At 54.9% G+C, this 22,695-nt stretch overlaps 1 protein-coding gene across 1 annotated transcript; it reads left to right on the plus strand.

The window, feature by feature from the left end:
- Positions 1-2,224: 2,224 nt before the first annotated feature.
- On the plus strand, positions 2,225-15,616 carry EDA2R (ectodysplasin A2 receptor). Its single transcript, XM_041485122.1, has 9 exons — positions 2,225-2,407; positions 7,228-7,336; positions 7,976-8,154; positions 8,913-8,998; positions 9,163-9,327; positions 9,804-9,950; positions 10,094-10,572; positions 10,808-10,856; positions 11,248-15,616. The coding sequence occupies exons 2-9, from the start codon at positions 7,250-7,252 to the stop codon at positions 11,541-11,543; spliced, it is 1,488 nt and encodes a 495-aa protein (XP_041341056.1). The 5' UTR covers positions 2,225-2,407; positions 7,228-7,249; the 3' UTR covers positions 11,544-15,616.
- Positions 15,617-22,695: the final 7,079 nt, after the last annotated feature.

Genomic DNA, 22,695 nt, shown 5'->3' on the forward strand with positions numbered 1-22,695 from the left:
CTGCCTGGTTTGGTCTCAGACCTAGAGTTGGTTGGCTCAGACTGGTCACAGCAGCATGGCTTGCCAGGACCTCAGTGAGGACTACCACCAACCAACCACTAACCAGCACAAACTATCACTAACCACCACCAACCAACCACTAACTACCACTAACCAACCACAAACCACCATTAACTAACACTAACTAACCACAAACCACCACAAACTATCATTAACCACCACTAATCACACCATTAATACCACTAACCAACCACAAACCACCATTAACTAACACTAACTAACCACAAACCACCACAAACTATCATTAACCACCACTAATCAACACCACTACACCACTAACCAACAACAAACTACTACAAACTACCACTAACCAACCACAAACCACCACTAACTAACCACAAACCACCACTAACCAGCCACAAACCATCACTAACCACCACCAGCTAACCACAAACCACCACCCAGCCCGGTCAGAGCAGCTCTGCCCGCTCCCCCCCCAGCCGCTGGACGCTCTGCCGGCAAACCCTTCCCTGATGCGATCGGCTTCCAGCAGAAATCGTTCTGCAGGTGACCTCTGCTGACGGGGCTGTGTCGGCTGTGACAGGCTCCCGCAGGGACCCGCGGGTGTTTCTGTCCCCCCCGTCGCCCCCCGGGAGCCCCCCCGTCCGTGGGTGATGCAATGAGGCGATTGCATCAGGCGGCCCCGCTGAGCCGCCCGCCCGTGTGAGCGCTGAAATCATCCTCACCGCCCCGAGCGGCTCCTCCGAGCTCCCCTCGCTGCCAGCTTGCGTCCGTGACCGGCTGAACTCGGCTGAGAAACGCCACCAGGCAGGGAGGAAGCAGGGAGAGGGAGCGCAGGTCCCAGGGGGAGCTGGGGGACTCAGCCTGGAGAAAAGGAGGCTCGGGGGGGATCTTGTGGCTCTGCACAACTCCCTGACAGGAGGGGACAGCCAGGGGTCGTCGGGCTGTGCTCCCAGGGAACAGGGACAGGAGAAGGAACGGCCCCAACTGGCACTAGGGGAGGTTCCGGTTGGATATCGAGGGAAAACTTCTTCCCTGAAAAGTGGTCAGGCACAGGTTGCCCGAGGCACTGATGGAATCACCTTCCCTGGAGGTGTTCAAAAGGACTGTGGGGTGGCACCTGGGGGCATTGTTTAGTGGTGAACACGGTGCATGCTGGGTTAACTTTTGGACTCGATGTTCTTAAAGGCCTTTTCCAACCATGATCATTTTGTGAAGTTGACTGCTTAACAGAATTTCATTAAATCCTTTCAGTTATTCCAACTGGACAGTCTGGCTCCTGTTGAAGCTGCTCCACAGTGACAGTGGGCAGCTGAGGAGAGTTCTCAAAAGCATTGGCTGGAATGGCAGCTCTTGAAGCTTGAAAGGAAAGAGAGAGAAATGGGGACCATTCCCCAAAATAACAGGTTTAAACCCAAACACAGTTCAGGTACTCATCCTGGCACGGCAACCTAGGGCCCAGGGCGCAAAATGAGCAGCACTGGCTGCCCATCCTGCCCCTCCCGGAGGCTGGGAAGGCAGCAGGAAGGCAGCAGGGTCCTGTCATGGTCCTGGGTCAGGGCTGAGGGGCAACAGCTCGGGGACAGCGCACGGAAGGGACAGCGCTAAGGAAATTTAGCTGCCCTTGCACAAGGAGGTTCAGTTCCACACACCAGTTTGGCTCACACTGTGGTAGAGTCAGTCATTGCACGGCAATCTTAGACACCTCTGAGGCTCGCCAGAACTACCCACAGACTGCGGGTGAGTCACGGCAAGTGCTGGGACACGTGGATGCTGATCCTGGGAGAAGCCCTCTGTTCTGGGGCCAGCCATGCCCGGTGTGTGCTGCCCACACAAACCATACACACACTGCACACCCTACACAGCGTACACACACTGTGCGTGGCACTCGGAACCGGGCAGTTTATTCCTTCCCGGTGTTCCCCCACGGCCGGGCCCGGGGCTCCTTCAGCCTCCCAACTTCGGCTCTTGGGGAACAAGGTCCCGCAAACCCGAGGGGTCTCTGGTGTCACACCCCGGCCGGTGACAGCGGGCCGCCCCGGCGTTGCTGTGCCCAGACTCCCCTCGCCGCGGAGCTCCGGTCGCGATGCCGGTGCCGGTCCCGGTGCCGCCGCTCCCCGGCCGCCCCCGCCGGCGCCGCTCCCCGGCATGGCCCCGCCCCGGCGGCGCCGCCGCCAATGGAGCTGCGGGGCGGGGCGCGGGGGCACTCCCGGTGCCCGGGACGGGACGGGCTCCGACCCGCTCCGCTCCACGCGGGGCCGCCGAGTCACTGCCGGTGCGGTGCCGGTCCGGCTCCGGGTCCGCGTCGACGCCGTTTCTCCTGGTCCTGCCGGTGCCGGTCCCGGTGCCGGTCCCGGTCCGTGCCGTGCTGCTAGCACCGAGACAGGTAAGCAGCGGGGGTCGCGCACCTGCCCGCCCGCTCGCGGCGGTTCCGACCCTCCCCGGTGCCGGTGTCACCGCCGTGCGGAGGCGGTGGCGGGATCGGGGGAACCGGCGGGACCTGCGGCGGGTTCCGCTCCCCACAGCGCGGCGGCAGCGATACACGTGGGCTGTAGCCGGTTCCGTGATCACCTCTGAACGCCGGCGGTACCGAGCTGGGCGGTACCGGCCCGATGGGCGCGGGAGATGCGGAGACCGGAGCCGGGGTCCGGGGGATGCCGTGCGGGTGATGCGGGGCGGCCGTGCCGCGGCGGAGCCCCTGGCCGGGACGTGCCCGGGCATATCCCGGCGCGCTGCCGCCTTCCCCGAGCGGGCGGCGGGGGGCGCCGGCGGGGCCGCGGGGTCTGGCCGGGCTGCGGGCGGGCCGGGCCAGCGCTCGCCGGGGCGCGCCCACGGCCGGCACCCGCGTGGGCTCCGCTGCCCCCGCGCCCGTCCCGCCACCGGCCTCGCCTCTGCTGTTTTTCCAGAAACGAGCAACTGCCAGATGCGGGGGTCGGGAGGTTTAGGTTGTACATTAGGAACAATTTTTTTTCCCCAAAAAAATTTGTTGCCCGGCCACAGGCAGTGGTGAAGTCCCCGTTTGGGGAGATCTAATGGACGCGGGGATGTGGCACTTGGGGATTAGTGGTGGCCTGAGCAGTGCTGGGGGAACAGTTGGACTCCGTGGTCTCGGAGAGGTTTTTCCGGCTACAGTGGTTCTCTGATTATTGCCGGAAGATAGTGAAAGTTACTAAGAATTAGATGTGGGGCAAAAACCAGATGGAAATCCAAAGTTTTATGCAAATTGATAGAGCTTTGTAGGTGTTGCTTGAGATACTTGGCAAGGCAGAGTGTAGGTTTCCAAGGTGGGCAGCCCTAACTTGGCAAAAATCACTGGAAAGTGGGCATTGTGCCCTGGGGACTCCTGCTGTGTGCTAAAGAGGGGTGAGAGCAGCCCGGAGCGCTTCCTCCCCACCCGAGCGCACGGTGCTTTCATTAAAGCAAACGCAAGTCCCCAGTCACTCCAGATAAAACAATTAGTGGGTGGTTGTATGTGTAGAATCTCCAGTTTGGGAAACCTGCTGATTTCCAAGCCACGTGGAAAGCCTCAGATTCCGCCTTTTTTGCTTCTGTGAGAAGCCCTTTGCCCACAGGCGTCCCACTGCTGCAAAGGCTTTCCCAGCATTGTTTGTAGCACAAGGAGATGAGGAGACACTGCCTGGACCAGAGTGGGGGAATGGCTGAGCAGGAGACTGGAGCTGACCGTGGCCAACCATGAGGCATGCACTCATATTTTCCAGATAGCATTTTTCCCCCCTGCTTTTCACTTGCAGCTCTTATTTAGCATTTCAGCTCTCTGTTCTTAGGTTCCAGTGTATACAAGTGTCTCCTCTTGAGGCATGGTGCTGCCTGACTGTGCCAGTCAGTCCTGCAGCAGAGTAGAAATCTCCTGTAATGTGTGTGCTGGCTCACGTGGTGATGTGAAAGAGCCACTGCTGGGTGGGTGTCCGAGCCCCTGAGGGTGGGTCTGGGCACCTCCTGTCCCAGGCAAGCAGAGACCCATGGCTGGAGGGGACAGGGTCCATGGCTGAGATGGGAAGCAGGCCCCACCCCATCTCCTCCTGTCCTGCCTGTATCTCTGCCAGTCCCCCCTGCCCCAGTCCCTGCTGGGCAGATAGGGAGAATCAACAGCCTGAAGGTTTTACTGATTGCTTTCATTTCATTTTGTACCTTTTCACTTATTATTTTCCTCACCCTTGTTTTCCTCCCAGAATCCCTTAGCTGCACACAAAAGAAATAGATTGGATTCCAATACACTCTAATCTTTTTTTTAAATTATACTTTCACAGAGAAAAGACAATGGCTGAGCTGTAGTGCTGTCACAGGGTGGATGAACTGCAGCTCATGCTGTGGCTCTGCTGGAACCATTTCATCTCACTCAGTGAAACTCATTGAGCAGCTCATGGCTTTGGTATCTTAAGGGCTGATGCAGTGGGGAGTCCATTCTGCTCTCCTGCTCAGGCAGGATGTCCCTTTAAGGCAATAAAAGAGTTCTTTAACAAATTAGAGATGTTTTCAAGTTAAATCTCATACATCTGGGACTGATGGCAGGAGGTTCTTCTTCCTCTCAACCCCTAAGTACATTGATACTGTGCTCCATGTGTACTCATTGTTACTGTGTCATCTTTATATTCCCCTGTGGAAAATAAAATGTGTGGCTCTGGAAGTATCAGGGAGACTCCATGTGGTTCCCAAAGAGGTGGAGTTGTTGGTTTTGGCTTTTCCTTTAGCCTCAGTAAGACCAGTTGTTTCAGTCAAACATTAGGTGATCCAAGGTTGCTGCCATCCCAGAGCAGCACCAGGTGGTTTCGATGTGTCCTCCACGTACAAATCAAATGTCTTGGGTCTGGTGGTGTTGAAATAAGTACAAAGAACCCCCAGCTTTGAATTTCATGTGTGATATTCAACCAGATGTTGGTTCCCTGTATTGTTACACTTGAGCAGCAGCAGACCTGCCCTGTGCCCAGTATCCTGCTGGCACGTTGGCTACGGCTGTCTGCTCCATCTTGAGTGATTCCATCATCCTGGCAGAGGTCCTTGTGCTTGGAGCAGCTCTGACACAGGATTCCTTTGGCCTGTGTAACTTTCTGTATTTGGCAAACTGCTTTAAACCGGGTTCTTGTGGGGAGGGGGCTTTGAGGGCATTGTCTCAGCTGCAGGTCCTCTGAAAAGCTGGGAAATTCTGTAAATATATGAGAAAAAGTGGCAAAGTTGTGTTCACAGGACAGTTTCACCAAAAACCCTGCTGGTTTGGGTTTTTTGGGGCTTTTTTTTTTTGTGGTTTTGTTTTGGTTTTTGTTTTGTTGAGGTTTTTTTCATCTGTCCTTTTTTTTCCCTTGCATTACAGCAGTTTGGAGAGCAGGTAAAAATCAGCCCCTTCCTCTCCATACTCTGATATCTGGGCTTCTTTCCTGTTGCCTGCAATTCTGTTTCATTGATCTTGTGCTGTTATTAGGAGCAAAAGCCTGAACCAGACTCCAGGCCCCTGGCATGCTGGCCTCCTGGATCAGTTGGGTGACACCTGCCCAGCGTGCCAGCCCCCCAAAGGAGTTGTGTGTCATTCATCTGGGACCTGGCTCCCTGCTTTTTATGTTCCCTCCTGCTCTCAACCTGTAGCTGAGCCCTGACACCAAACCCTGTGCATCTCCTGGGGCAGTGACACTGGCATCACCACCTTCTGAGATGTGACAAATCTTTTATTCAGTGGTGTCAGGAACCTTTATGCTAGTTACGAGCTGTGCCCGTGCCCGTCTCGAGGTGCTTGCAAGACAGATTTAGTCCCTGCAGCTCCTGCTGGCCTGTCCCCATGGACTTGGCTGCTGATCCTGTATCAGCCCATGTGCTGTGAGCAGGAGCTGCGTGAGGGAGGGTGACTCATGTGCTGTGCTCGTCTGGGCAGACCTCATCTCCCATGAATCTCGGCCCTCCGGAGCCGGGGGAGCCCAGCCAAGTGTCCTCTTCCAAAAGGCACCGGCAAGGGAGTGGTGGGATTAGGCAGAGGAGGCAGAAAAAGCCTGCAGAGGAATGCTGCTGTGGGAGGGGAAGGAGCTGTGGCAGGAGGTGCTGGGGGCCCTGTAGATGATCCCCCCCCACTGCAAGAGCCTTACAGGGGCCAGATATCTGGCCAAGCTGCCCTCTCAGAGGAGAGCTCTGGTTCTCCTAGGCAGTTCAGGCTGGTGCCCTCCAAAAGTTGTTCACTATTCCTGATGGGTGTTGAGGACTTGCTCCCAAGGCAGGTTGAACAGTTTCTCTCTTGATTTTCTGCACAAGGTAATAAGAAAGGCAAAGTGGAGATTGGTCTAGTGAAAGTGGATTTTATTCCCTGTATGTTTTCATGGGAAAAGCCTATCTAGAATCTGCAGAAATAATCAGCAGCCCCAAAACACCAAATAAATTGCTCAGTTTTGCAGCTTCAGTCTGAATTGCTTGCTCTGAGATGCTGGTCCTGTTCTGCCCCTTGAGCTACCCTTACTGACAGTGTGGCCCTGTGGCTCCCGGGCTGGTTCTGTTGTTACCTTCTGCTGAGCCATTAATGCACCTCAGGAAGGCTCTGGAGGGTGTTTCAGAGGGAGGTGGGAGCTCGTTCTGCTGGTCCTCTTGAGTTTGCTGTGAGTGACACCATGCAGAGATGAAATGTGCATGGAGCAAGAGCCTGAGCAACTGCACAACTCCAGGGTGGAGCAGCAGGGCCACAGGTGTGTGTCCCCCTTTCTGTTGGGGGTGCAGGGTGTGTGGGACAGTGTGTCCTGTTCTGCCAGGGACGCATCAGCCACCAGCATCTGGTGCTGTCACACCAATGCAGCCTCGTTGGTCAGAGCTGGGCTGCTGGATCCTGAAGCTGGGGCTTTGCTGAGCCTTTGCTGGGGCCAATCTGCTGATTGTCTCTGGTAGCCAGAGCCACAGCTGGGGCTGGCAGAATCCACTGGTGACCTGAGCAGTTAGTGGTCAGTACTTCAATACTGTGACTGAAATTTCATTTGCTGCATTGTGAGGCTTTGAGATGGCAACAGAATGGGGCAGCTCATCACCAGCCTTGCTGGGAATGATGGAGCCATGTGGAAGGAGCCAGGAATTACCTCCTGCCCAAGTCCCACCCACAGTGCTCAGCAGTGTTGGCTGCTGTCCTGGCCAGGTGGAGATGTCTGCCCAGAAATGGGCACACTGCTCATCCCAAGTGTGTTAGGGCTGGCTTTGATCCATCTGCCTTCTCTTCCTCTCATCCCCAAGCTCCCCTCTCCTCTTCAGCACAATGGCCTGCCAAGAGAGCGAGTACCTGGATGACCAGAAGAAATGTGTCCCCTGCAGAAAGTGCATGCCTGGGCAGGAGCTTTCCAAGGTAAATTGGCTTCTCTGTAAGGAGCAGAAATCATCATGGGTGGCATAGCTGGGTTAATCCTCTGCCAGCCTCCCTTCAGAAAGATGATCTTGGGTCCCAGCATGTTGGGAAGAGCTGAGACCTAGTAGGATGGGATGGTGGATTGTTTCATTTACCCTGGTAGGAAGGTGAGACAATGGAAGCAGGAGGTGATGAGGGATTTAAGGCAGCACAAGGAGCAACCTGATTTCCTTTTTTGCTGGTGGAAGTCTAAACTTCCTCTGGTCTGTAGCCCCGAGCAAGGTCACACTGCATGGCTGGGCTGCACCTGGGTGGGTGCCAGCAGGACACTGCTGCAGGGGGTCCCAGGAGGTCTCAGTGGTGGGAGGCAGCAGGGTTCCCCTGGTGGTGCCTCCTGGGGCATGGTGCTGCCAGAGCTCTCCCACACCCAGAGCACACCAATGGGCCCCAGCTGGGCAGCACACGGGGTCCCCGAGTGTCTCCTGGGAGCTGACTGATGGTGGCTGCTCTCAGCAGGGTTCTGAGGACCCCAGGTGAACGGTGGCCCTTTGCCCCCAGAGAAGGGACACTGTTTCCCTCAGTAGCATTTGGAGCCCGTGGTGGCCCCTCACCACGTGCCCCCATCCCGGTGCCTTGCAGGACTGCGGCGACGGCAGCGGCGGGGATGCGCAGTGCGTGGCCTGCCCTCCCAGGAAGTTCAAGGACCGCTGGGGACACCACGGCTGCAAGCCCTGCCTGTCCTGTGCCCTCATCAACCGCCTCCAGAAATCCAACTGCACAGCCACGGCCGACGCCGTCTGCGGGGAGTGCCTGCCGGGGTGAGCCAGCACAGCCATACCTGGGGCTGGGCACAGGGGGCTTGACCTGACCCCACCCATGGTCCCACAGGGGACACCCCACCCATGGTCCCACACGGGACCTAGGAGGAGCCTGGTGACCCAGTGAGGTGTGTCTCTGTCCTGCTAATGGCTTGGAAGTCAGACCCATCTGGAGGGTCCTGTTGTAGCTCCGGAGAAGGAAACATGAAGGCTCACGTAAATGAGCTGTGAAAGAAAACTTCCAGACTCTCATTGTTCTGTAGACACCAGGGTGGCTGAGCCCTGGAAGATGAAGTGTTGTAGACCACTATGGTTAGTAGTCCCCAAAGGGGGGGTTTAAGGGGTTACTGAAATGAAATGGCTGCATACAGACAGTCTGTGCCAAGCCCAGGTGCTGCAGACACTGCTGGCCAGCGGTGGGCTCCAGTGTAGGAGTCTCCTCTCAGACAGAGCTGTAACTGGGGTGTTCCCAGCCCTTTAGGGAGCTATTAACCATTAAAATCCACTTCAGCAGACATGGTGGGGGTGGGCTGTTGGAAAGATCTTGCTTCTTGACATATGACTAGACATGAACAAGGAGGTGTGGTGTGGCTCTAGCCAGCGATGAGAGCCCTGTTGCTCCTCCTTCCAGCCAGGAAGGAGTGCAGGATCAGCTGTCCCACTCTGCTGCAGGGTGTGTGGCACAGCTGGCTGCACAGGCAGGGTGGTGGGAGCCCGGTGGGGCCAGGCTGTGCTGAGCCTGTGTGCTGTGTTGGCAGGTTTTACCGGAAGGCGCGGATCAGCGGGCAGCTGGAGTGGGAGTGCATTCCCTGCACCAAGCAGACGCCGTCCTCCGAGCCACAGTGTAGGTGCCCTGTGCTGCTGGGGTCAGGGCAGGTGACGTGGGCACAGGGGAGCCACAGCCCCGCTGGAGGAGGCATGGCCATGGGGTGTGATGAGGGATGGGCAGGGGAGGGGTGGTCCAAGCCTTGGAGTTTGTCTCCAGCGCTTTGTGGATGATGTTTGCAGGTCGCTCCAGAACAAGCCTGGTGAAGGTCGCTGTCCCTACTGTACCACCACAGGACACAGCCCTTCTTGCACTGACCAGCAGTGCCCTGGTCATCATCGTCCTGGTGCTTCTGGCACTTTCCATCATCTACTGCAAGCGATTCTGGAAAAGCCAGTGCCAGAGAGGTGAGTTGGTGCTCTCGTCCCTGCCATTCACCTGTGCCAGTGGCCCCTTCTTGCTGCGTAGAGCATTGCTGAATTCACAGCACAGTGACCCAAATGTTCCTCAGCTCATACAGAATAGACACCTCATCCTGCTTCTCATGCCTGCAGGACCTCTCTTTGTGTGTGCTTTACCTGCTCAGTGACACAGAGGAGCCTCCCTCCTTCTTAGGGCCATCAGGAGGAGGAGGAGGAGGCCATTTCACTGTCGCAACTGGCAATCCTCCCTTCTGAGGTTTTTCTGGTTGGGTGGCTCTTTGCTGCAGAATGAAAAGGACTGTAGGTGTGGTGGCCAGGGTTAGGGCAGGATGGCATCCAGCAGCATGCCAGGGAGCTGCTGGGCTCCCAGCTCCTCGCTGGCCGACATACCACAGGGCTGAGGACATGCTAGGGAAGCGAGCCAAACCTTTGCTTAGGCTGTTTCTCCTCTATCCTCCAAGTCTTCCTGAGGACTCAGAACTTCTCGGGCCAGCGAGCAACGTTCCCAACTGCAGCAGCACCTGGCAGGTTCCTGTGTGAGGAGCAGATGTCTGGACCCTGCTGCCTGGGTGTGAAGAATTTGAGCCCTTGCTACAGGCAGGCGGAAGGTACCTGCTCTTGCTGCCTTTCCTGGGGAAGGGAGGGTGGTGCTGGGCTCCAGCTCACCTGGTCCCAGGCTGAGATGCCCTGAGGCAGGAAGGATGGAGCTGGATGGTGAGCTTCACTGATGCGTGCTGGTTTCTCGTTCTAGGCCCCGTGGAAGCGGTGCAGTTCATTTCCGACGGGGAAGCCGTGGGTCTCCAGCTCCCCTCTCTCCAGCCAGAGATGGACTTGCCACCAGCCATCGCAGCCAGCACTGCCTCCAAGGCCCAGCTGGGCAGGAGCCTCCTGGAAAGCCAGCCCCTCATCCGGGCCTCGGGCCATGGAGACTGCCTGGACGGGGTCCTGCCGCCCCCCACCCCCAGGCAGGGCCGGCCGGGCACGGTGGAGGCCCTGGCCCCCCTCTCCTCCTGTGCCTCCGAGATGCAGCACAAGTGGCCGCATGCACCCGTGGAGTGCACTGAGCTGGACCTCCAAAAGTTCTCCAGCCAGGCGGAGTTCGTGGGTGGTGAGCGGCTGGAGGACGCAGCAGGCCGGGCTGTGAAGAGGATTCCAGCAGAGAGCAGTGCTGGGGTGCAAGAGAGGGCTCATCACTTGCCCACAGCTGAAATCCCACCTGGGGAGCAGCCGGTAAGTTCCTCCTGCCTTATCACTCCTCAGAACTGCTGCCAGCTGCCCAAGGCTCAGGCACGGAGGCTGGGCCCTTCACAGGGGTCAGAACATGGACTGAGTTACGTTAATACGGGGGTGGTAAGGCTGGAGAAGCAGCACCATTCCCTGAGCCCCTCTGAAGGCCCTGGGAGCAGAGCCAGGCATTGCTGTTCTCAGCAGACTGCCACCAACCTTGGGGTCTTTGTCTTGCCAGGTGGATGATGCCCAGAGCCTGGTGACTCAGATCAGCAGCACGGCCAGTGGTAAGTGGCCTTCCACTCTCACCTTTGTACTCCAAGTACGGGCATATCAGAGACAGGTTCTTGGAAGGGAGCTCCTCCAGAAGCCCACCATGTCCCCACCAGGGACTCACCTGACTTGTGCCCTTTGGTGCTGGTCCACAGGGTATATTTTCTGCGATGCTGCCTCGAGTGGCCTGTGGGCATGTGACCCAGCTGTCACCAGTTACCAGCTTCCCCAGGACTGAGCCAGCTCCATGCTGCTGAGCTCTAAAAGTGATGTTGGAGGAGATACCTGCCCTGGAAGGGTGGCCTTTCACCTGCTCAGCAGGGGCTGAAGCTGGAGGCTGGCTGTTCTCTTTTCCTGTTTGGTAGGATGTGTACTAACCCAGCTTCGCTGTGTTGCTCCCCCCAGGTCTCCCAATAGCAGAGCTGCCCCATTCCTTGGTGCAGTCTCTTGCCTTCTTGCTGGACCCTTCCTTGAACGGCGTGAAGAACTTCAGCCACGTGGCGCTGGAGCTGGGGCTCATGCCGCAGCTGCTGGGGCGGATCTCGGGCTTTGAGCAGCTGGTGGCACACTTCACCTACGCGGGAGCCGCGGTCACCGTCCCGCTGCTGGCGCAGGCGCTGCAGCGGCTCCAGCGCTTCGACGCCTTGCTCCTGCTCTGCGACCACTTCACGCTCAGCCCCGCGCCCGACCGCCAGCGCTAGGGCACGGGGAGGGACGGAGGAAGCTCCATGAATTGCTACTCCTGTGAGAGAGGATCCAGTGGCCTGCAGTCACATAACCTCGCTGGTGTGCATGGCAGGAGAACATGGAGATGGTCTTTGCGTCATGGAATGGACGTGACAGGGGTGTCTCTGCGCAGGGGTTCAGGAAGCACAGCTGTGCCTTTGCCCTGCTGCATGGGGGAGGGCTTGCTCAGGCCCCCACAGAGGCTGTTTTTTCTCTAGCTGTGACACCCTTCCCTGTCAGTTTCTGTGCTGCCCATACTGTGGTGCTCTGGTTCTGCAGTGAGCCCTGTCCTGCCCCACTGTTGCCATGGGGTTCCTCAGCCATGGGGCTCACATGGGCAGTGCTCTCCTATGAGCCCAGCCATCTCCTGCCTTCCATTCCAGCTTTCCCATCCTTCCTCTGGCCCATGCTCTGCTCTCCCAGGTGCCACACCCACTTTCTCAGTTTACTTTTCAGTTGCTTCTTTCCCTCTGCTGTGATTTCCTTGGCAGAGGACCTGGTCATGCCTGATGTGCCAGGCTCCAGCCTTTGTCCTTCTGTGCCACCCTGGCACCTTCCTCTCGTGTCCATTTGTGGTGCGGTGTGGCATCCTGGCATGAGTTTCGGACTGGCTCTCAGGATGAGCTGATTTAAGCCCTCATTGGGCTGTGGCTGTTGGCCATGGGCAGGTGCTGGCTCACCCCAGCCCCGTGGCTGTACACTGCCCATCGCCTCCAGGGCTTCACAAACTGCCTGTGGTGGCACAGAGTGTCAGGGGCAGGGACGCTGCACCGCGGTGGCAGCTGAGGGCTGGAGCTGTGGCTGTGGTCACAGGCAGCAGTGACATTCCTGTGCCAGCCACAGCAGGAGCTCCTCCAGAAGCTCCTCCTCTTTTAAAATAATATTTTTCTTTTTTTTTCCTGCCTAAAATGGCCTGATTTCTCATTCCTGGGAGTTGCTACTGGGAAGGGGGAGCACCCTTCTGGCTTGGTATTTCATCCTGGGGGATTTGTCATGACTTGCCATGGTCTTGCTGTCACCAGTCGCCCTGATTTCAGTGTTGTGCCTGAGCCTGGGGGCTGCAGGCAGCTGGGCTGTTCTCGGTGTGCCCTGGCCAGCGGGGCTGTGCTGGTGGCCTGGACAGGAGCGGGGGCTGCAGAGCACGTTCCTGAGCGGGGCACAGCGGCGCGGGGGCGGCCAGGCACGCCGGGGGTCACGGCAGAGCAGCTGCCGGCGGGGCTGCGGCCGGGGCTCAGCTCCCAGAGCTGGCAGAGCTGCTGCTGTTAACAGCGGGGCTGAGGGCTCAACCCCTCCATGGGCCGTTCACTTAAGAGTTAGACTCTGATCTAAGTGGTCCCTTCCAACTCAGGATGATCTGCGGTGTGATCAGTGTCAGCCCAGCTGTCCCGAGACTCGCAGACAGCATCACTGGGGCCGAGCTGGTGGCGCTTGTTTGTCCCTCGCTGCCCTGGCTGGGCCTGCCGAGTGCTCTCGGCTGTCCTGCCTGTCACCGGGGTCTCAGCACAAGGCCGTGGTGTGGTGGTCACCAGCAAGTGGCACTGTTCCCCCACTGCCTGCTGCCCCTCCCAGGCCCCTCGGCTGAGCCCACAGAATTTTTCTTTATCTGACCACGGTACCTCAAAGAAACCGATGCCCTTCTGGGAAGGCAGACTTCCCCCACACCCGGGCAGTGATAGCTGCTGGTGTTTTCTTTCCCTGTTTAAAGATATTGGGGCTTGAACACACCCCGGATGTGCTCAAATAAACAAAGGCATGGGCAGTTTGAGCTGGACCTGGCACTTTCCCCTCACTGCTTATTTCTTCCATATTCAAGGTTATTTTATTGCTCTTTGCTCCTCAAGACCTACAGCATTGAACTTTGAGCCATGTGGGGCCAGGATTAGTCAGACTCTTGCTGCACTCTTGGACTGTTAGGGAGTGTTGCTATAGCACACACAGCCTGGGGCCAGGGATTTCCTGTTTGAGGCTTTTCTGTGGCAGGGAGAGTGCTGGGTTTAATCACCTCACAAAATCCAATAAATATTTAATCTCTCTGTGGACATAGTCACTTCCAGCGGGAAGGAAAATAACTTCACCCACTGCCTCTGAGTAAGAGCCTCCCTGCAGCTCAGCTTGCTGGCCCTGCCTTTGAAGTTGGAACTGGACTGGGCAGCTTGTCCTGTGTGTTCCTGTGTCACCAGTGCCAGCAGTGTGTGGTCACTTGGAGCGCACAGAGCAGTGGCAGCCAGGCAGGATGGCAGAGCCAGCTGCTCGTGTCACATGGCAGTGTCAGGAGCAGGAGATGGGCAGCAAGGGCTGTTAAATCAGAGCTGTGGATGATGGGGACCTGCCCCAGGTGTGTGCTGCAAATCTCTTCACATGCTGGGCAGCTCCACTGGTGTGCTGGGGTGGGGCTTTGGGCCAAGCAAATGAAGTGAGGCTTTAGTTCATTTGTTTAGGGGCTTTTCTCACTTCTATAAAGAAATCAACCTCACTTTCCTCATAGTTTTTTATGTAAACTTCTTTTTCAATTGTTTGATGTCTGAGCAATATTACCTGTACTCAATACTCGCCCCCTGCCTTGAGGGTGCAGCACGGTGGCTGTGTGCTGTGCTGGGTGTGGGGATGGGCCATACAGGGTGTGCAGGGTGGTCTGTGCCCTGGCACAGCTCCTGCCCCACTGGTGCTGCCCCTCAGGCCCTGATGTGCCACAGGGTGTGCTGCCTCAGCACTGGCTGGCAGGGACTGGTTTTATGTGTGTTTGAGCTGTTCTGGGTCCCCCCTCGGAGCCTCACACGTGGTGTCAGTGCCAGTCACAGTGGCTGGTGCCCCAGCAGGGCAGGACACTGCACAGGAGCATTGCAGGACGTGGCTTTTCAGCAGTGAGGCTCCCCCAGCCAAAGGCTGCTCCCCACTCTCACTGTGCTCATGGCAGGCACCTTCCTTCAGCTGTGCTGACAAAACCAGCTGTGTTTACAAGGGCCAAAAGTTCAACAGGTAGCCTTTAGCCCACCCTAAGACCCCTTGGCTAGGCTGCCTTGAGCCCAGCCAGAGCCCTCAGGGAACCAAGAGAGCCTTGAAAACAGGGATAATGCTGTGACCCAGACATCAGAACAACAGTGATCCCTGAGCAGGGAACTGCTTCACCGGGGAACCAATGGACTTGATACTTGACTTTTGCTTTTTAATAGTATTTTCAACATAGTACATAAAATGTAAGGTAGGGAAATTCCTGTAGTGCTGGATCTCACGTCACAGCCTCAGGAAGCCATTTGTGCCAAGCTGGCATGGCTCACAGAGAGATTAAAGAAATCAAATAACTCTGGAATCTGTGCAAACTTGAGCTAGGACTGAACAGTGGAAACACTCCAGTGCAATGGGGTTATTTTTTCACAAGTGATTGGTTTCCACACCAGTCTTGCCTGGAAGTCTGATTTGCAGAGGAATTTGTATGATAAGTTTAAATCTAGCCCTGTTCTGGGAAGCTCTTAAGCATAGACTTAAAATAGGCACATACTTCACTGTTGTTAAAGTGTTTATTCTGGTGAACAATTGGTGAACATCCCTCGGGTGCTGTTCCTGAACAGGGGGCTCATGAGAGCTGTCCCTCCAATATGCATTTACAGAAATAGGCAATACTGAAGAAGACTTGGTGTTACTGATCTGGGCACACTTCTTGGAAGAGTCTGCAAGTGTTGGGGGGAGGTACCCCCTCTGTGTTGGATTATTTAATGCTTCAGACTCTGGTGCTTTTCAAAAAAAACAAATCACTACATTTCTGTAGCCATGGTTTACCCAAGGGAATGTATGTTGTTTTTTATGGTAGATGTTATTTTTCTTTAAGGTTACGAATAGGTTATTTATATTTTTTGTAAATTCTGTGCCATTACCGTTGTAATTCTGCTGTAGCATTATTTGTGTTGGGTTTGGGGTGTTGTCTGTGTTCAAATCAAGCAGAAGCTGAAGCTCCTGCCCCCTGTTAATGGAAGGGGGTCGATCCCTCACATTCCTCCAGACCTGGTGCTCTTGAGTGATGTGTGTTTGTAGTTCAATAAATTTTGGAGCCAGACATGGTGATGCGTGGTGAGTTTTGATTCCCCTGAGCGTTGCTGCCCACCTGCTGGTGGGGGCTGATGCTGCAGGGCCAGTGGGGGCTGGAAGGGGGCTGATGAAGATGAAGAATGAAGAGATATGCTGCAGGTCATCAGCCTCATCCCAGTGTGGGAATGGGCAGGAGGGGCTGGAGAGGGTGGTGCTGGATGGTGGCCGTGGTCCTGGGTCTGTCCCCCAGGGTCTCTGCCCCCACCACAGGCATCAGCTTTAGTTTTTACATGGGTTTCACGTTCCCCAGAGTGGCCAAGTCTCAGGTGTGGTTCACTGCATGGCCTGGGGACAGGGGGAGGCAGAGACCCCTCCACGATGCCCAAGGAACTCCCAGAAGCTTCGCTGAGGAGCAGCTGCTGTTAAAGCTCAGTAATTACAGGGCTTGTTAAGCCTATTCATGCCCTTATACTGCTATGTTTAAAAAATAATTAGCATCAAGGGTGTTTTCTGTTCTAATTAGAGCTATTATGCTTGTCCAAACTCTGGCAGGCTCCCTGAGTGTTTGCAGTGCTGCAGCCCATCCTGCCTGTGAGGATCCCCGTGCAGTGCTGTGTCTGCAGCCCTGGCTGCCTCTGTCATACCACAGCTATGGACAGCACAGCCTCTGCAGTCAGGGCCCAGAAGAACTACTCATCCACCTCCAAACACAAAGCCATGGCAGTGGTGGAGGTACTCAGCATCCACAACATCCAAAGAAGCCTTTTCTGTGCAGGGTGTGGGTTCCTGAAGCCTGCTGTCACAGGGCCTGTACATGGTGCAGCCCAGGTGTTCCCAGAGTGCCAATCTCACCAGCCTGCAAGGGGTGATGATCCCAGAGTCCCTGCCTGCACCAGCCCAAGGCAGAAGGTGTGGGCAGGGTGCTGTGTCCCTCCTGTGGGTGACCTGAGCCCAAAGCTCTGCCTGTGCCTGTCACTTGGCTGAGGCCACTGTCACTGCAGCAGGAGAGGGCCAGAAGTGTCCATTGGGAGAGCAGCTTCCTGCACGCTTTTGGGATGGGAATTCAATGTATGCCATGCCTTACCTTTGAGTGACTCCTGGCCCTGGGGTTGTGACCATCCAAACTCTGCATTCTCAGCTGATTCCATACTGCAGCAGGCAAAAGGGGGGTGGGTTTGGCCACACCTTGGGTCTGTCCTTCTGGAAGAACAGGAGTGCCTCTCCCATGCACAGCAGATGCTCCCACCCAAGGCAGGAACTCCCGGTGATCAAGAGCTTCACACCCCCTCTGCTCCTCACCTCAGACTGCTTGTGTTGTCTGGTCTTGCCTTGTTTTTGGCTGGAGCCCAAGGAGTGATGATAAATCAATCATATTCCCCTCAAAGTACTTGGGATTCTTGTACTCCATGCTGGGATAAGAGGCAGCTCCTGTGAAGCAGAGCTGGCAGAGAAACACACATGCTCCATGTGAGCAGACAAGTGTGTGGCTGAGGACCCTCTCCTCGGTGGTCAGAACAAGGCTGGCTCCCCACCCCAGTTCTGGTGCCACCTCAGCCACTCTTGAGAGAGGCTGGCAGCAGGTCAGGGGGCTGAGGTACCCGGTCCTTACCTCAGCTGCCTCCAGCAGGAACATCTCCAGCTGGGATGCAGAGCTGTGCAGAGGCACTGACAGCTTGGCGAGCCTCCAGCTGCAGAGGGAATGCCAGGGAATGCCAGGGAATGCTGTTTAGCCCCCACCAGGCACACGCACTGGGCCCTCTCCTGAGCTGTCTTTGGAGCAGGAAGGCAGACGTCTGTCCTGCTGCTCCCAGCAGTCACACAGCACAGCCAGCAGCCCTGCTGAGACACATGTTCCTGAACTATGGGGTTTTGCTCTGAATAACCCAAGTGAAATGTGTGGGGTGTGGATACCTCACCTGCACCCCCTGAAATGTACCTGCAGAGGTGGGGACCATGGCCCTGTCCTTGTGTGGACAGGGACCCCTGAGCAGAGCTTATCTCAGAGCTGCTGAGGTGAGATTGCAGTCACAGGAGGTCTTTGCATCCTTCTCACAGGAGACCCCACTCTGTCCCCACTCATGTCCTTCTCCCCATGAGCACTGAGTGGCAAAGGGGTTAAGCTAGAGGGGCTGGTCAGGGTGAGGAGGTGTTCCCAGTAATGAAGTGTTCCAGGTGGGATCCTGCTTGGAACCAGATTCATTAACGAGCCCTGTGTTAACAAGGACTGCATGGTCTATGGACAGTGAAGTCAGAGGAGCTTTCTAAGATCTCCCTTGTGTGCAGGTTCTGGAGGCACAGAGCAAGAGTTTTCACAGTTGCACTTTTTCCTAAAGCCCTGCATTTGCTTTGGGCTGAGATGACCTGGATTAAGAACAATGTTTTGTTAAAACACTGATTGAAATTCTGTAGTTACAGGGAGGGGGTGGCTGCCCTTTTCTGTGCAGGAGAGGGCAAGCACACAGTCCTCAGCGGAGTCTGAGCTGCAGCATTTAGTGAGAAAAGGGCAGGAATGAGACTGACAGCTCTGGAGTTCCTTGGCAAACAGCTTCCCTGCTTTCACCCTTCATTTCCTTGCCTAACCCTAACCAGGAGGCTCACCAGTAAAGAAACCTTAAACACCTGCCCTCCATGTGCCCCTGGCCCCTGCATAGGGGCCAGGGGATCTGGCAGATAAATTTTCATTGCTAAAATTGAAGACTGAAATCCGTTAGAGAGACATGAATTTCCATACCCAAGTTCCTTTCCTTCCCCACAGGTTGTGTTTTTACTGTTTCTTCTCTGATTTTCTCATTCTGTATTTCCCCCAGGCTTCCCCTGCACATTCAGTTCTTACCTCATTGTGTCTCTGCAGGACACGAGGGCAATCACAAGCAAAGGCAAACACACATTTTGCAGCACATTATTCAATTGGATGTGTTTGCCAGGAGGCAGAAATGTGTTGTTCTTCTTTCTTCCACACTCACCTTCCCAACCTGTCAGTTCACTCACAGGGACTTTCAAACAGCAGCTGAAAAGCTGCACAGTGCATGTTTGGGTTACAGACTCCAAGGCTGCTGGGTGCCTGTGCAGGGGTGCCACCATCACCTGCAGCCTCAGTGGGCAAAAGAGCCACCAGACTCTGAGGAACTGGGCAGAATGCTTGGGGGAACATTAATGAGAGCAAACCATCTCATCTAGGACCAAACTGTGAGCAACATCCACCACAAAACAACAACAAAAAAGTCCTTATTCTTTTTATTGGCAGCAGCTGTTCATTTTTAAGGGGAAACAAATCCAGCTCCAATGCCAGAGCTGTGCTGGAGGCAAAAAACCACTGTCTTTGGGGACAACCTGATGCCAATAATTATTATTATCCTTCAAAAATACATTATTATCCAAATGAAATTGCTATATTCCTGCCCTGAGCCCTGGTGGTAAATGAGGTTTTTGAGCCTGGCCAGGCTGTTTCTCCGTGACAATTAATGGGAGCTCATAGCCTGGGCACTGGGCTGGTTTGCCTTCCAATGCAGCAGCAATAGGGATGGAATTTTAGCAAAAGAACAGTGTTTTTACAACCCCTTAAATACCTCTTCCCCCTCATTCTCCTCTGAGCTGGCTTGAAGGAATTACAGGATTACAAATAATCACCCCAATCAAGTACAACAACAACAACAGAGCCAATGTTCATCATTTCTTGCCTCCTACAGCTCATATTAACATGTTGGATCAAGGAGCACACAATGCCCCAGGTCTGTGCCCTGGCCACCTCCAAAGTCACACAAGCCAGACACGACCCAGGCTGGGGCTCCCACCCTGCCCTGGCCCCAGGACATCTCCAGTGAGAGCAGGCGGGCTGTGAGCTGCTCTGCTCCACGGTCTTACCCTGGTCCTCTCCAGAGGGTCTTCCCAAAGATGTGCCCCACACCCTCTGCCCTGGGCACCAACAGGGTTGTGCTCCTGCCCTGCAGCCATGGAAAGGCATTAAAAATGGCAGCTTGGCATCCAGAGTGTGTGTGTGGGCACAAACACATCAATACAGGCAGAAATGGAATGGGGGAAAGGCTCCTGTCCCCACTTTGTACAGGGAGGGGGAGCAGAGACGGTGTAAGCAATGCTCAACACTGCAGATAGGAAAACAGGACCCTTGTCTCACCTTCCCCCTCAATCCCTCCTTCCTTCACAGTGAGCAGGAGAAACAAAGGCAAAACAAACAATTTGACAACTTGGTTTCACAAAGAAGCTGAGAATCAGTCAAGTGCTGAAGATGTTCCCATTTATAGCTGAAATGCCTGAATATATTGCTAAATATTCATGGTTTTTATTAGCTCTGCTAATCATAACAGCTCCCCTGGAGAATGAATATCCCTACATCCTGCCCTGCAAGCTGTGCAAGACAGCAAAATACTTACATTCTCCCGAATGGAAGGCAAAGGAAGGCAAGTTAGTGCAATTCTGTTAAATAGAACAGAGGGTGTGTCACATTTAATAATGGGGGGGAAATTCACGTCCTGCCATAGAAACATGAACATAAAGAGGAAAGGGACACTGCATTAAGACTTTATTTGGAGTGCAGCTATTGCCATCCACGAGGGAACAGTTGGCATCAGTCACTGTTCCTCAGCACGAGCAACTGGTGGGTTTAACTCCAGAACAGGGTGGGAAATGGAGACAAACACTTAAATAACTGAACTGTGAAGAGGAGTTCAGGAATGACAACATACTGTGGAAGAAGAACTGTAATGCTAAAAACTAAAACTCAATTCCTTTCCAGCCTTTAGGAGAGACTTGGTTTATTAACCTGAATGTGAAAGGTCTGAGCAGTGTATCACAGTTCAGAAGCAAATTAAACTGTCCAAAACAGCCCAGAGCCACCCAGCCTACTGCAACTCCCCACTGATGGAAATGTGGTAAATCCATCACAGAAGGAATCCAGGCACTCCTTGTATTCTGAATTCTGCCACGTTTGGCCTGTATCACCAGCAAAAGGTCAAAATAAGCTGTGGAAGGAGAAGGAAGCTGCAAAATGTTAAGGCCATTGATTAATTGATTGCTTAATTCCTGTGGAAAACTGCCTGAGGCAGGATGTGGCTGCAAAAAAACATTGTCTGTCTCAAAAATAGGAACAAAATCTGCTGCTCTGAAACTTGCTGCCATCATTTTTGTTAGGTATCATAAATTATCTCCTAACAGTACACACAGTCTGGGCACCAGGAATCACACTGATGGTGGTGTTCATCTTGGCTCCAAGTGTGGGCTTGAAATGGAAATTACTTCTGCAGTGCTGTAGGAACAGCAAGAAATGGTCAAAATGAGGCTTTGAAAATCCCTGTTGTTGCTGTCAGCTACACCAGGTCCCTGCAGAGTGGAAATCCTGGAGCAGGAGACCACCAAGGTCCCACAGCCTGCAGGACACAGCATGGATGGGATACAGATGTATGCAATGAAAGCATGTGGGAATGACATAGAGGATATAAACCTTTATGCTCTGAAGGCCCATTAATTGTGAAGTAATAAGCAGGAATTCCATTAATGGGGACACTCCCCGTGCTTGCCCCTTACAGTGTCCCATAAAGCAATTGGGTTTGTCTCCAGCAGATGCATTAGATGGTCCATTCATCTGATCTTATAAAGCAATTAGTCTGTTCTCATCTGCCAAGGAGACTTTTATGGGCCTGTCATGGAGAAGTCTCTTCAAGTGACAGACTATTGTGTTGTACAACCAGACCTGGTTCCTGCAGAGCTCAGCCTGTGGCTTTTGGGGTGTTTATTACTATTTTTGCCCTCTCACGTCTGCTTAAGTGACAGCTGCTCTCCACTTCTACAATTTGGCACTACTGAACTGAGCAGCATCAGCCAGTGTGGGCTGCTGGGGGAGTGAAACTTCAATCAAGAACTAAGTGCATTAATTCAGCCCTTATTATCAGGGCAAACAACAAAACACCAAGGGATGGGGAGCAGGGCAAGAGGTGCTTTTGATCTGCTGCCTGTGGAGGCTCCATGTGACCTCCCGAGGGAGGGCTGGCTCCAGCACACCCCAGGCACAGCACCCACACCCCTGCCTGCTCGGGCTGCTCCCTCCTGGCTCTCCCAGCACTGCTCAGAGCAGCCTTTGGTACCTGCTGCTGGCCCCTGCCCAGCAGGGACCCCAAGGAACATCTGCTCTAGTGCAGAAACATCTGCAGCACATCTGGGCGAGGAGACGCCTCCAATGTACCTGCTGGGCTCAGACTGGGACGAGCCAAGCTCGGAGAGTGCTCTGGTATCACCTCAGGGGAGCAGTTTGGGAGCAGACCCGGGAACTGGGGTGGGGATCACTGCTGAGCACTGGTGGGACAGGGCAGCTTGTGAAATGCCATCAGTCTTCAAACCAAGCGCTGCCTGCAGCCCGTGCCTGGTGCTAAACCTGTCCTCACTTGCCGGTATTCCTGCCTGGGCTCCCTCCAAAGCCTGGGAGATCAGACGCGTTCCTTTGCCCACCGCAGAGCAGGAGTGGTGGCGGGAGGAGGCAGCGGGGGAGAGCAGGCGGGTCTCTGGGCACAGGTGAGTTCTTTGGGGGGCAGGTGGGCTCTGTGGGGGCAGGTGGCGTCTTTGGGGGGCAGACAGGTTGTCTCCACAGTCAGTGAGAGAGCAGAGCTTGTGTGCCCCAGCTCCAGGGAGAGACTTTGCTGCTGCTGCCTGGGGCACAGGGCGGCTGCACATCATCTCCCACGCGGGAATTCGGGGTGTGCCTTTCACATCCAGTCTCCCAGGTAAGGGCCAGGCTCCTTCCTCCCTCTTCCTCCTCTGCTGTGTGATTGACCTAAGACACCGAGTTACTTCTCAGTGCAAGATGATGGTTTGACACTGGCCCACCTACACCCCAACATCCAGGGCTTAAGCTGGATTTAACCGAGGACATTCCCCCTTATCCCTGCAGCGTGCTTTGGCCAGCCCCTCCGTACTGTTTTCCACTTGAAGAGCTAAGTGATGATAATTGTATTCTGTTTCTCCTTCCTGAGCTAATTTTCTGACTCATTGTGGGGGTTTTTCTGCTAGCTTTTTGTTAATCTAGTTGGCATGTTGTGGTTTCTTTGTTCATTATGTGGTGGGGCTATATAAGAGGATTTGTCTCTGGAATTCAGGTATCCC

This window comes from Pyrgilauda ruficollis, unplaced genomic scaffold (genome assembly GCF_017590135.1).
Source record: "Pyrgilauda ruficollis isolate IOZ18807 unplaced genomic scaffold, ASM1759013v1 scaffold7, whole genome shotgun sequence".
NCBI lineage: Eukaryota > Metazoa > Chordata > Aves > Passeriformes > Passeridae > Pyrgilauda > Pyrgilauda ruficollis.

Coding starts and splice junctions, on each gene's coding strand:
- EDA2R (XM_041485122.1), top strand. CDS start 7,250: ATGGCCTGCCAAGAGAGCGAGTACCTGGATGACCAGAAGAAATGTGTC. Junction 7,337..7,975: donor CTGGGCAGGAGCTTTCCAAG/GTAAATTGGCTT, acceptor GGTGCCTTGCAG/GACTGCGGCGACGGCAGCGG. Junction 9,328..9,803: donor GAAAAGCCAGTGCCAGAGAG/GTGAGTTGGTGC, acceptor CTATCCTCCAAG/TCTTCCTGAGGACTCAGAAC.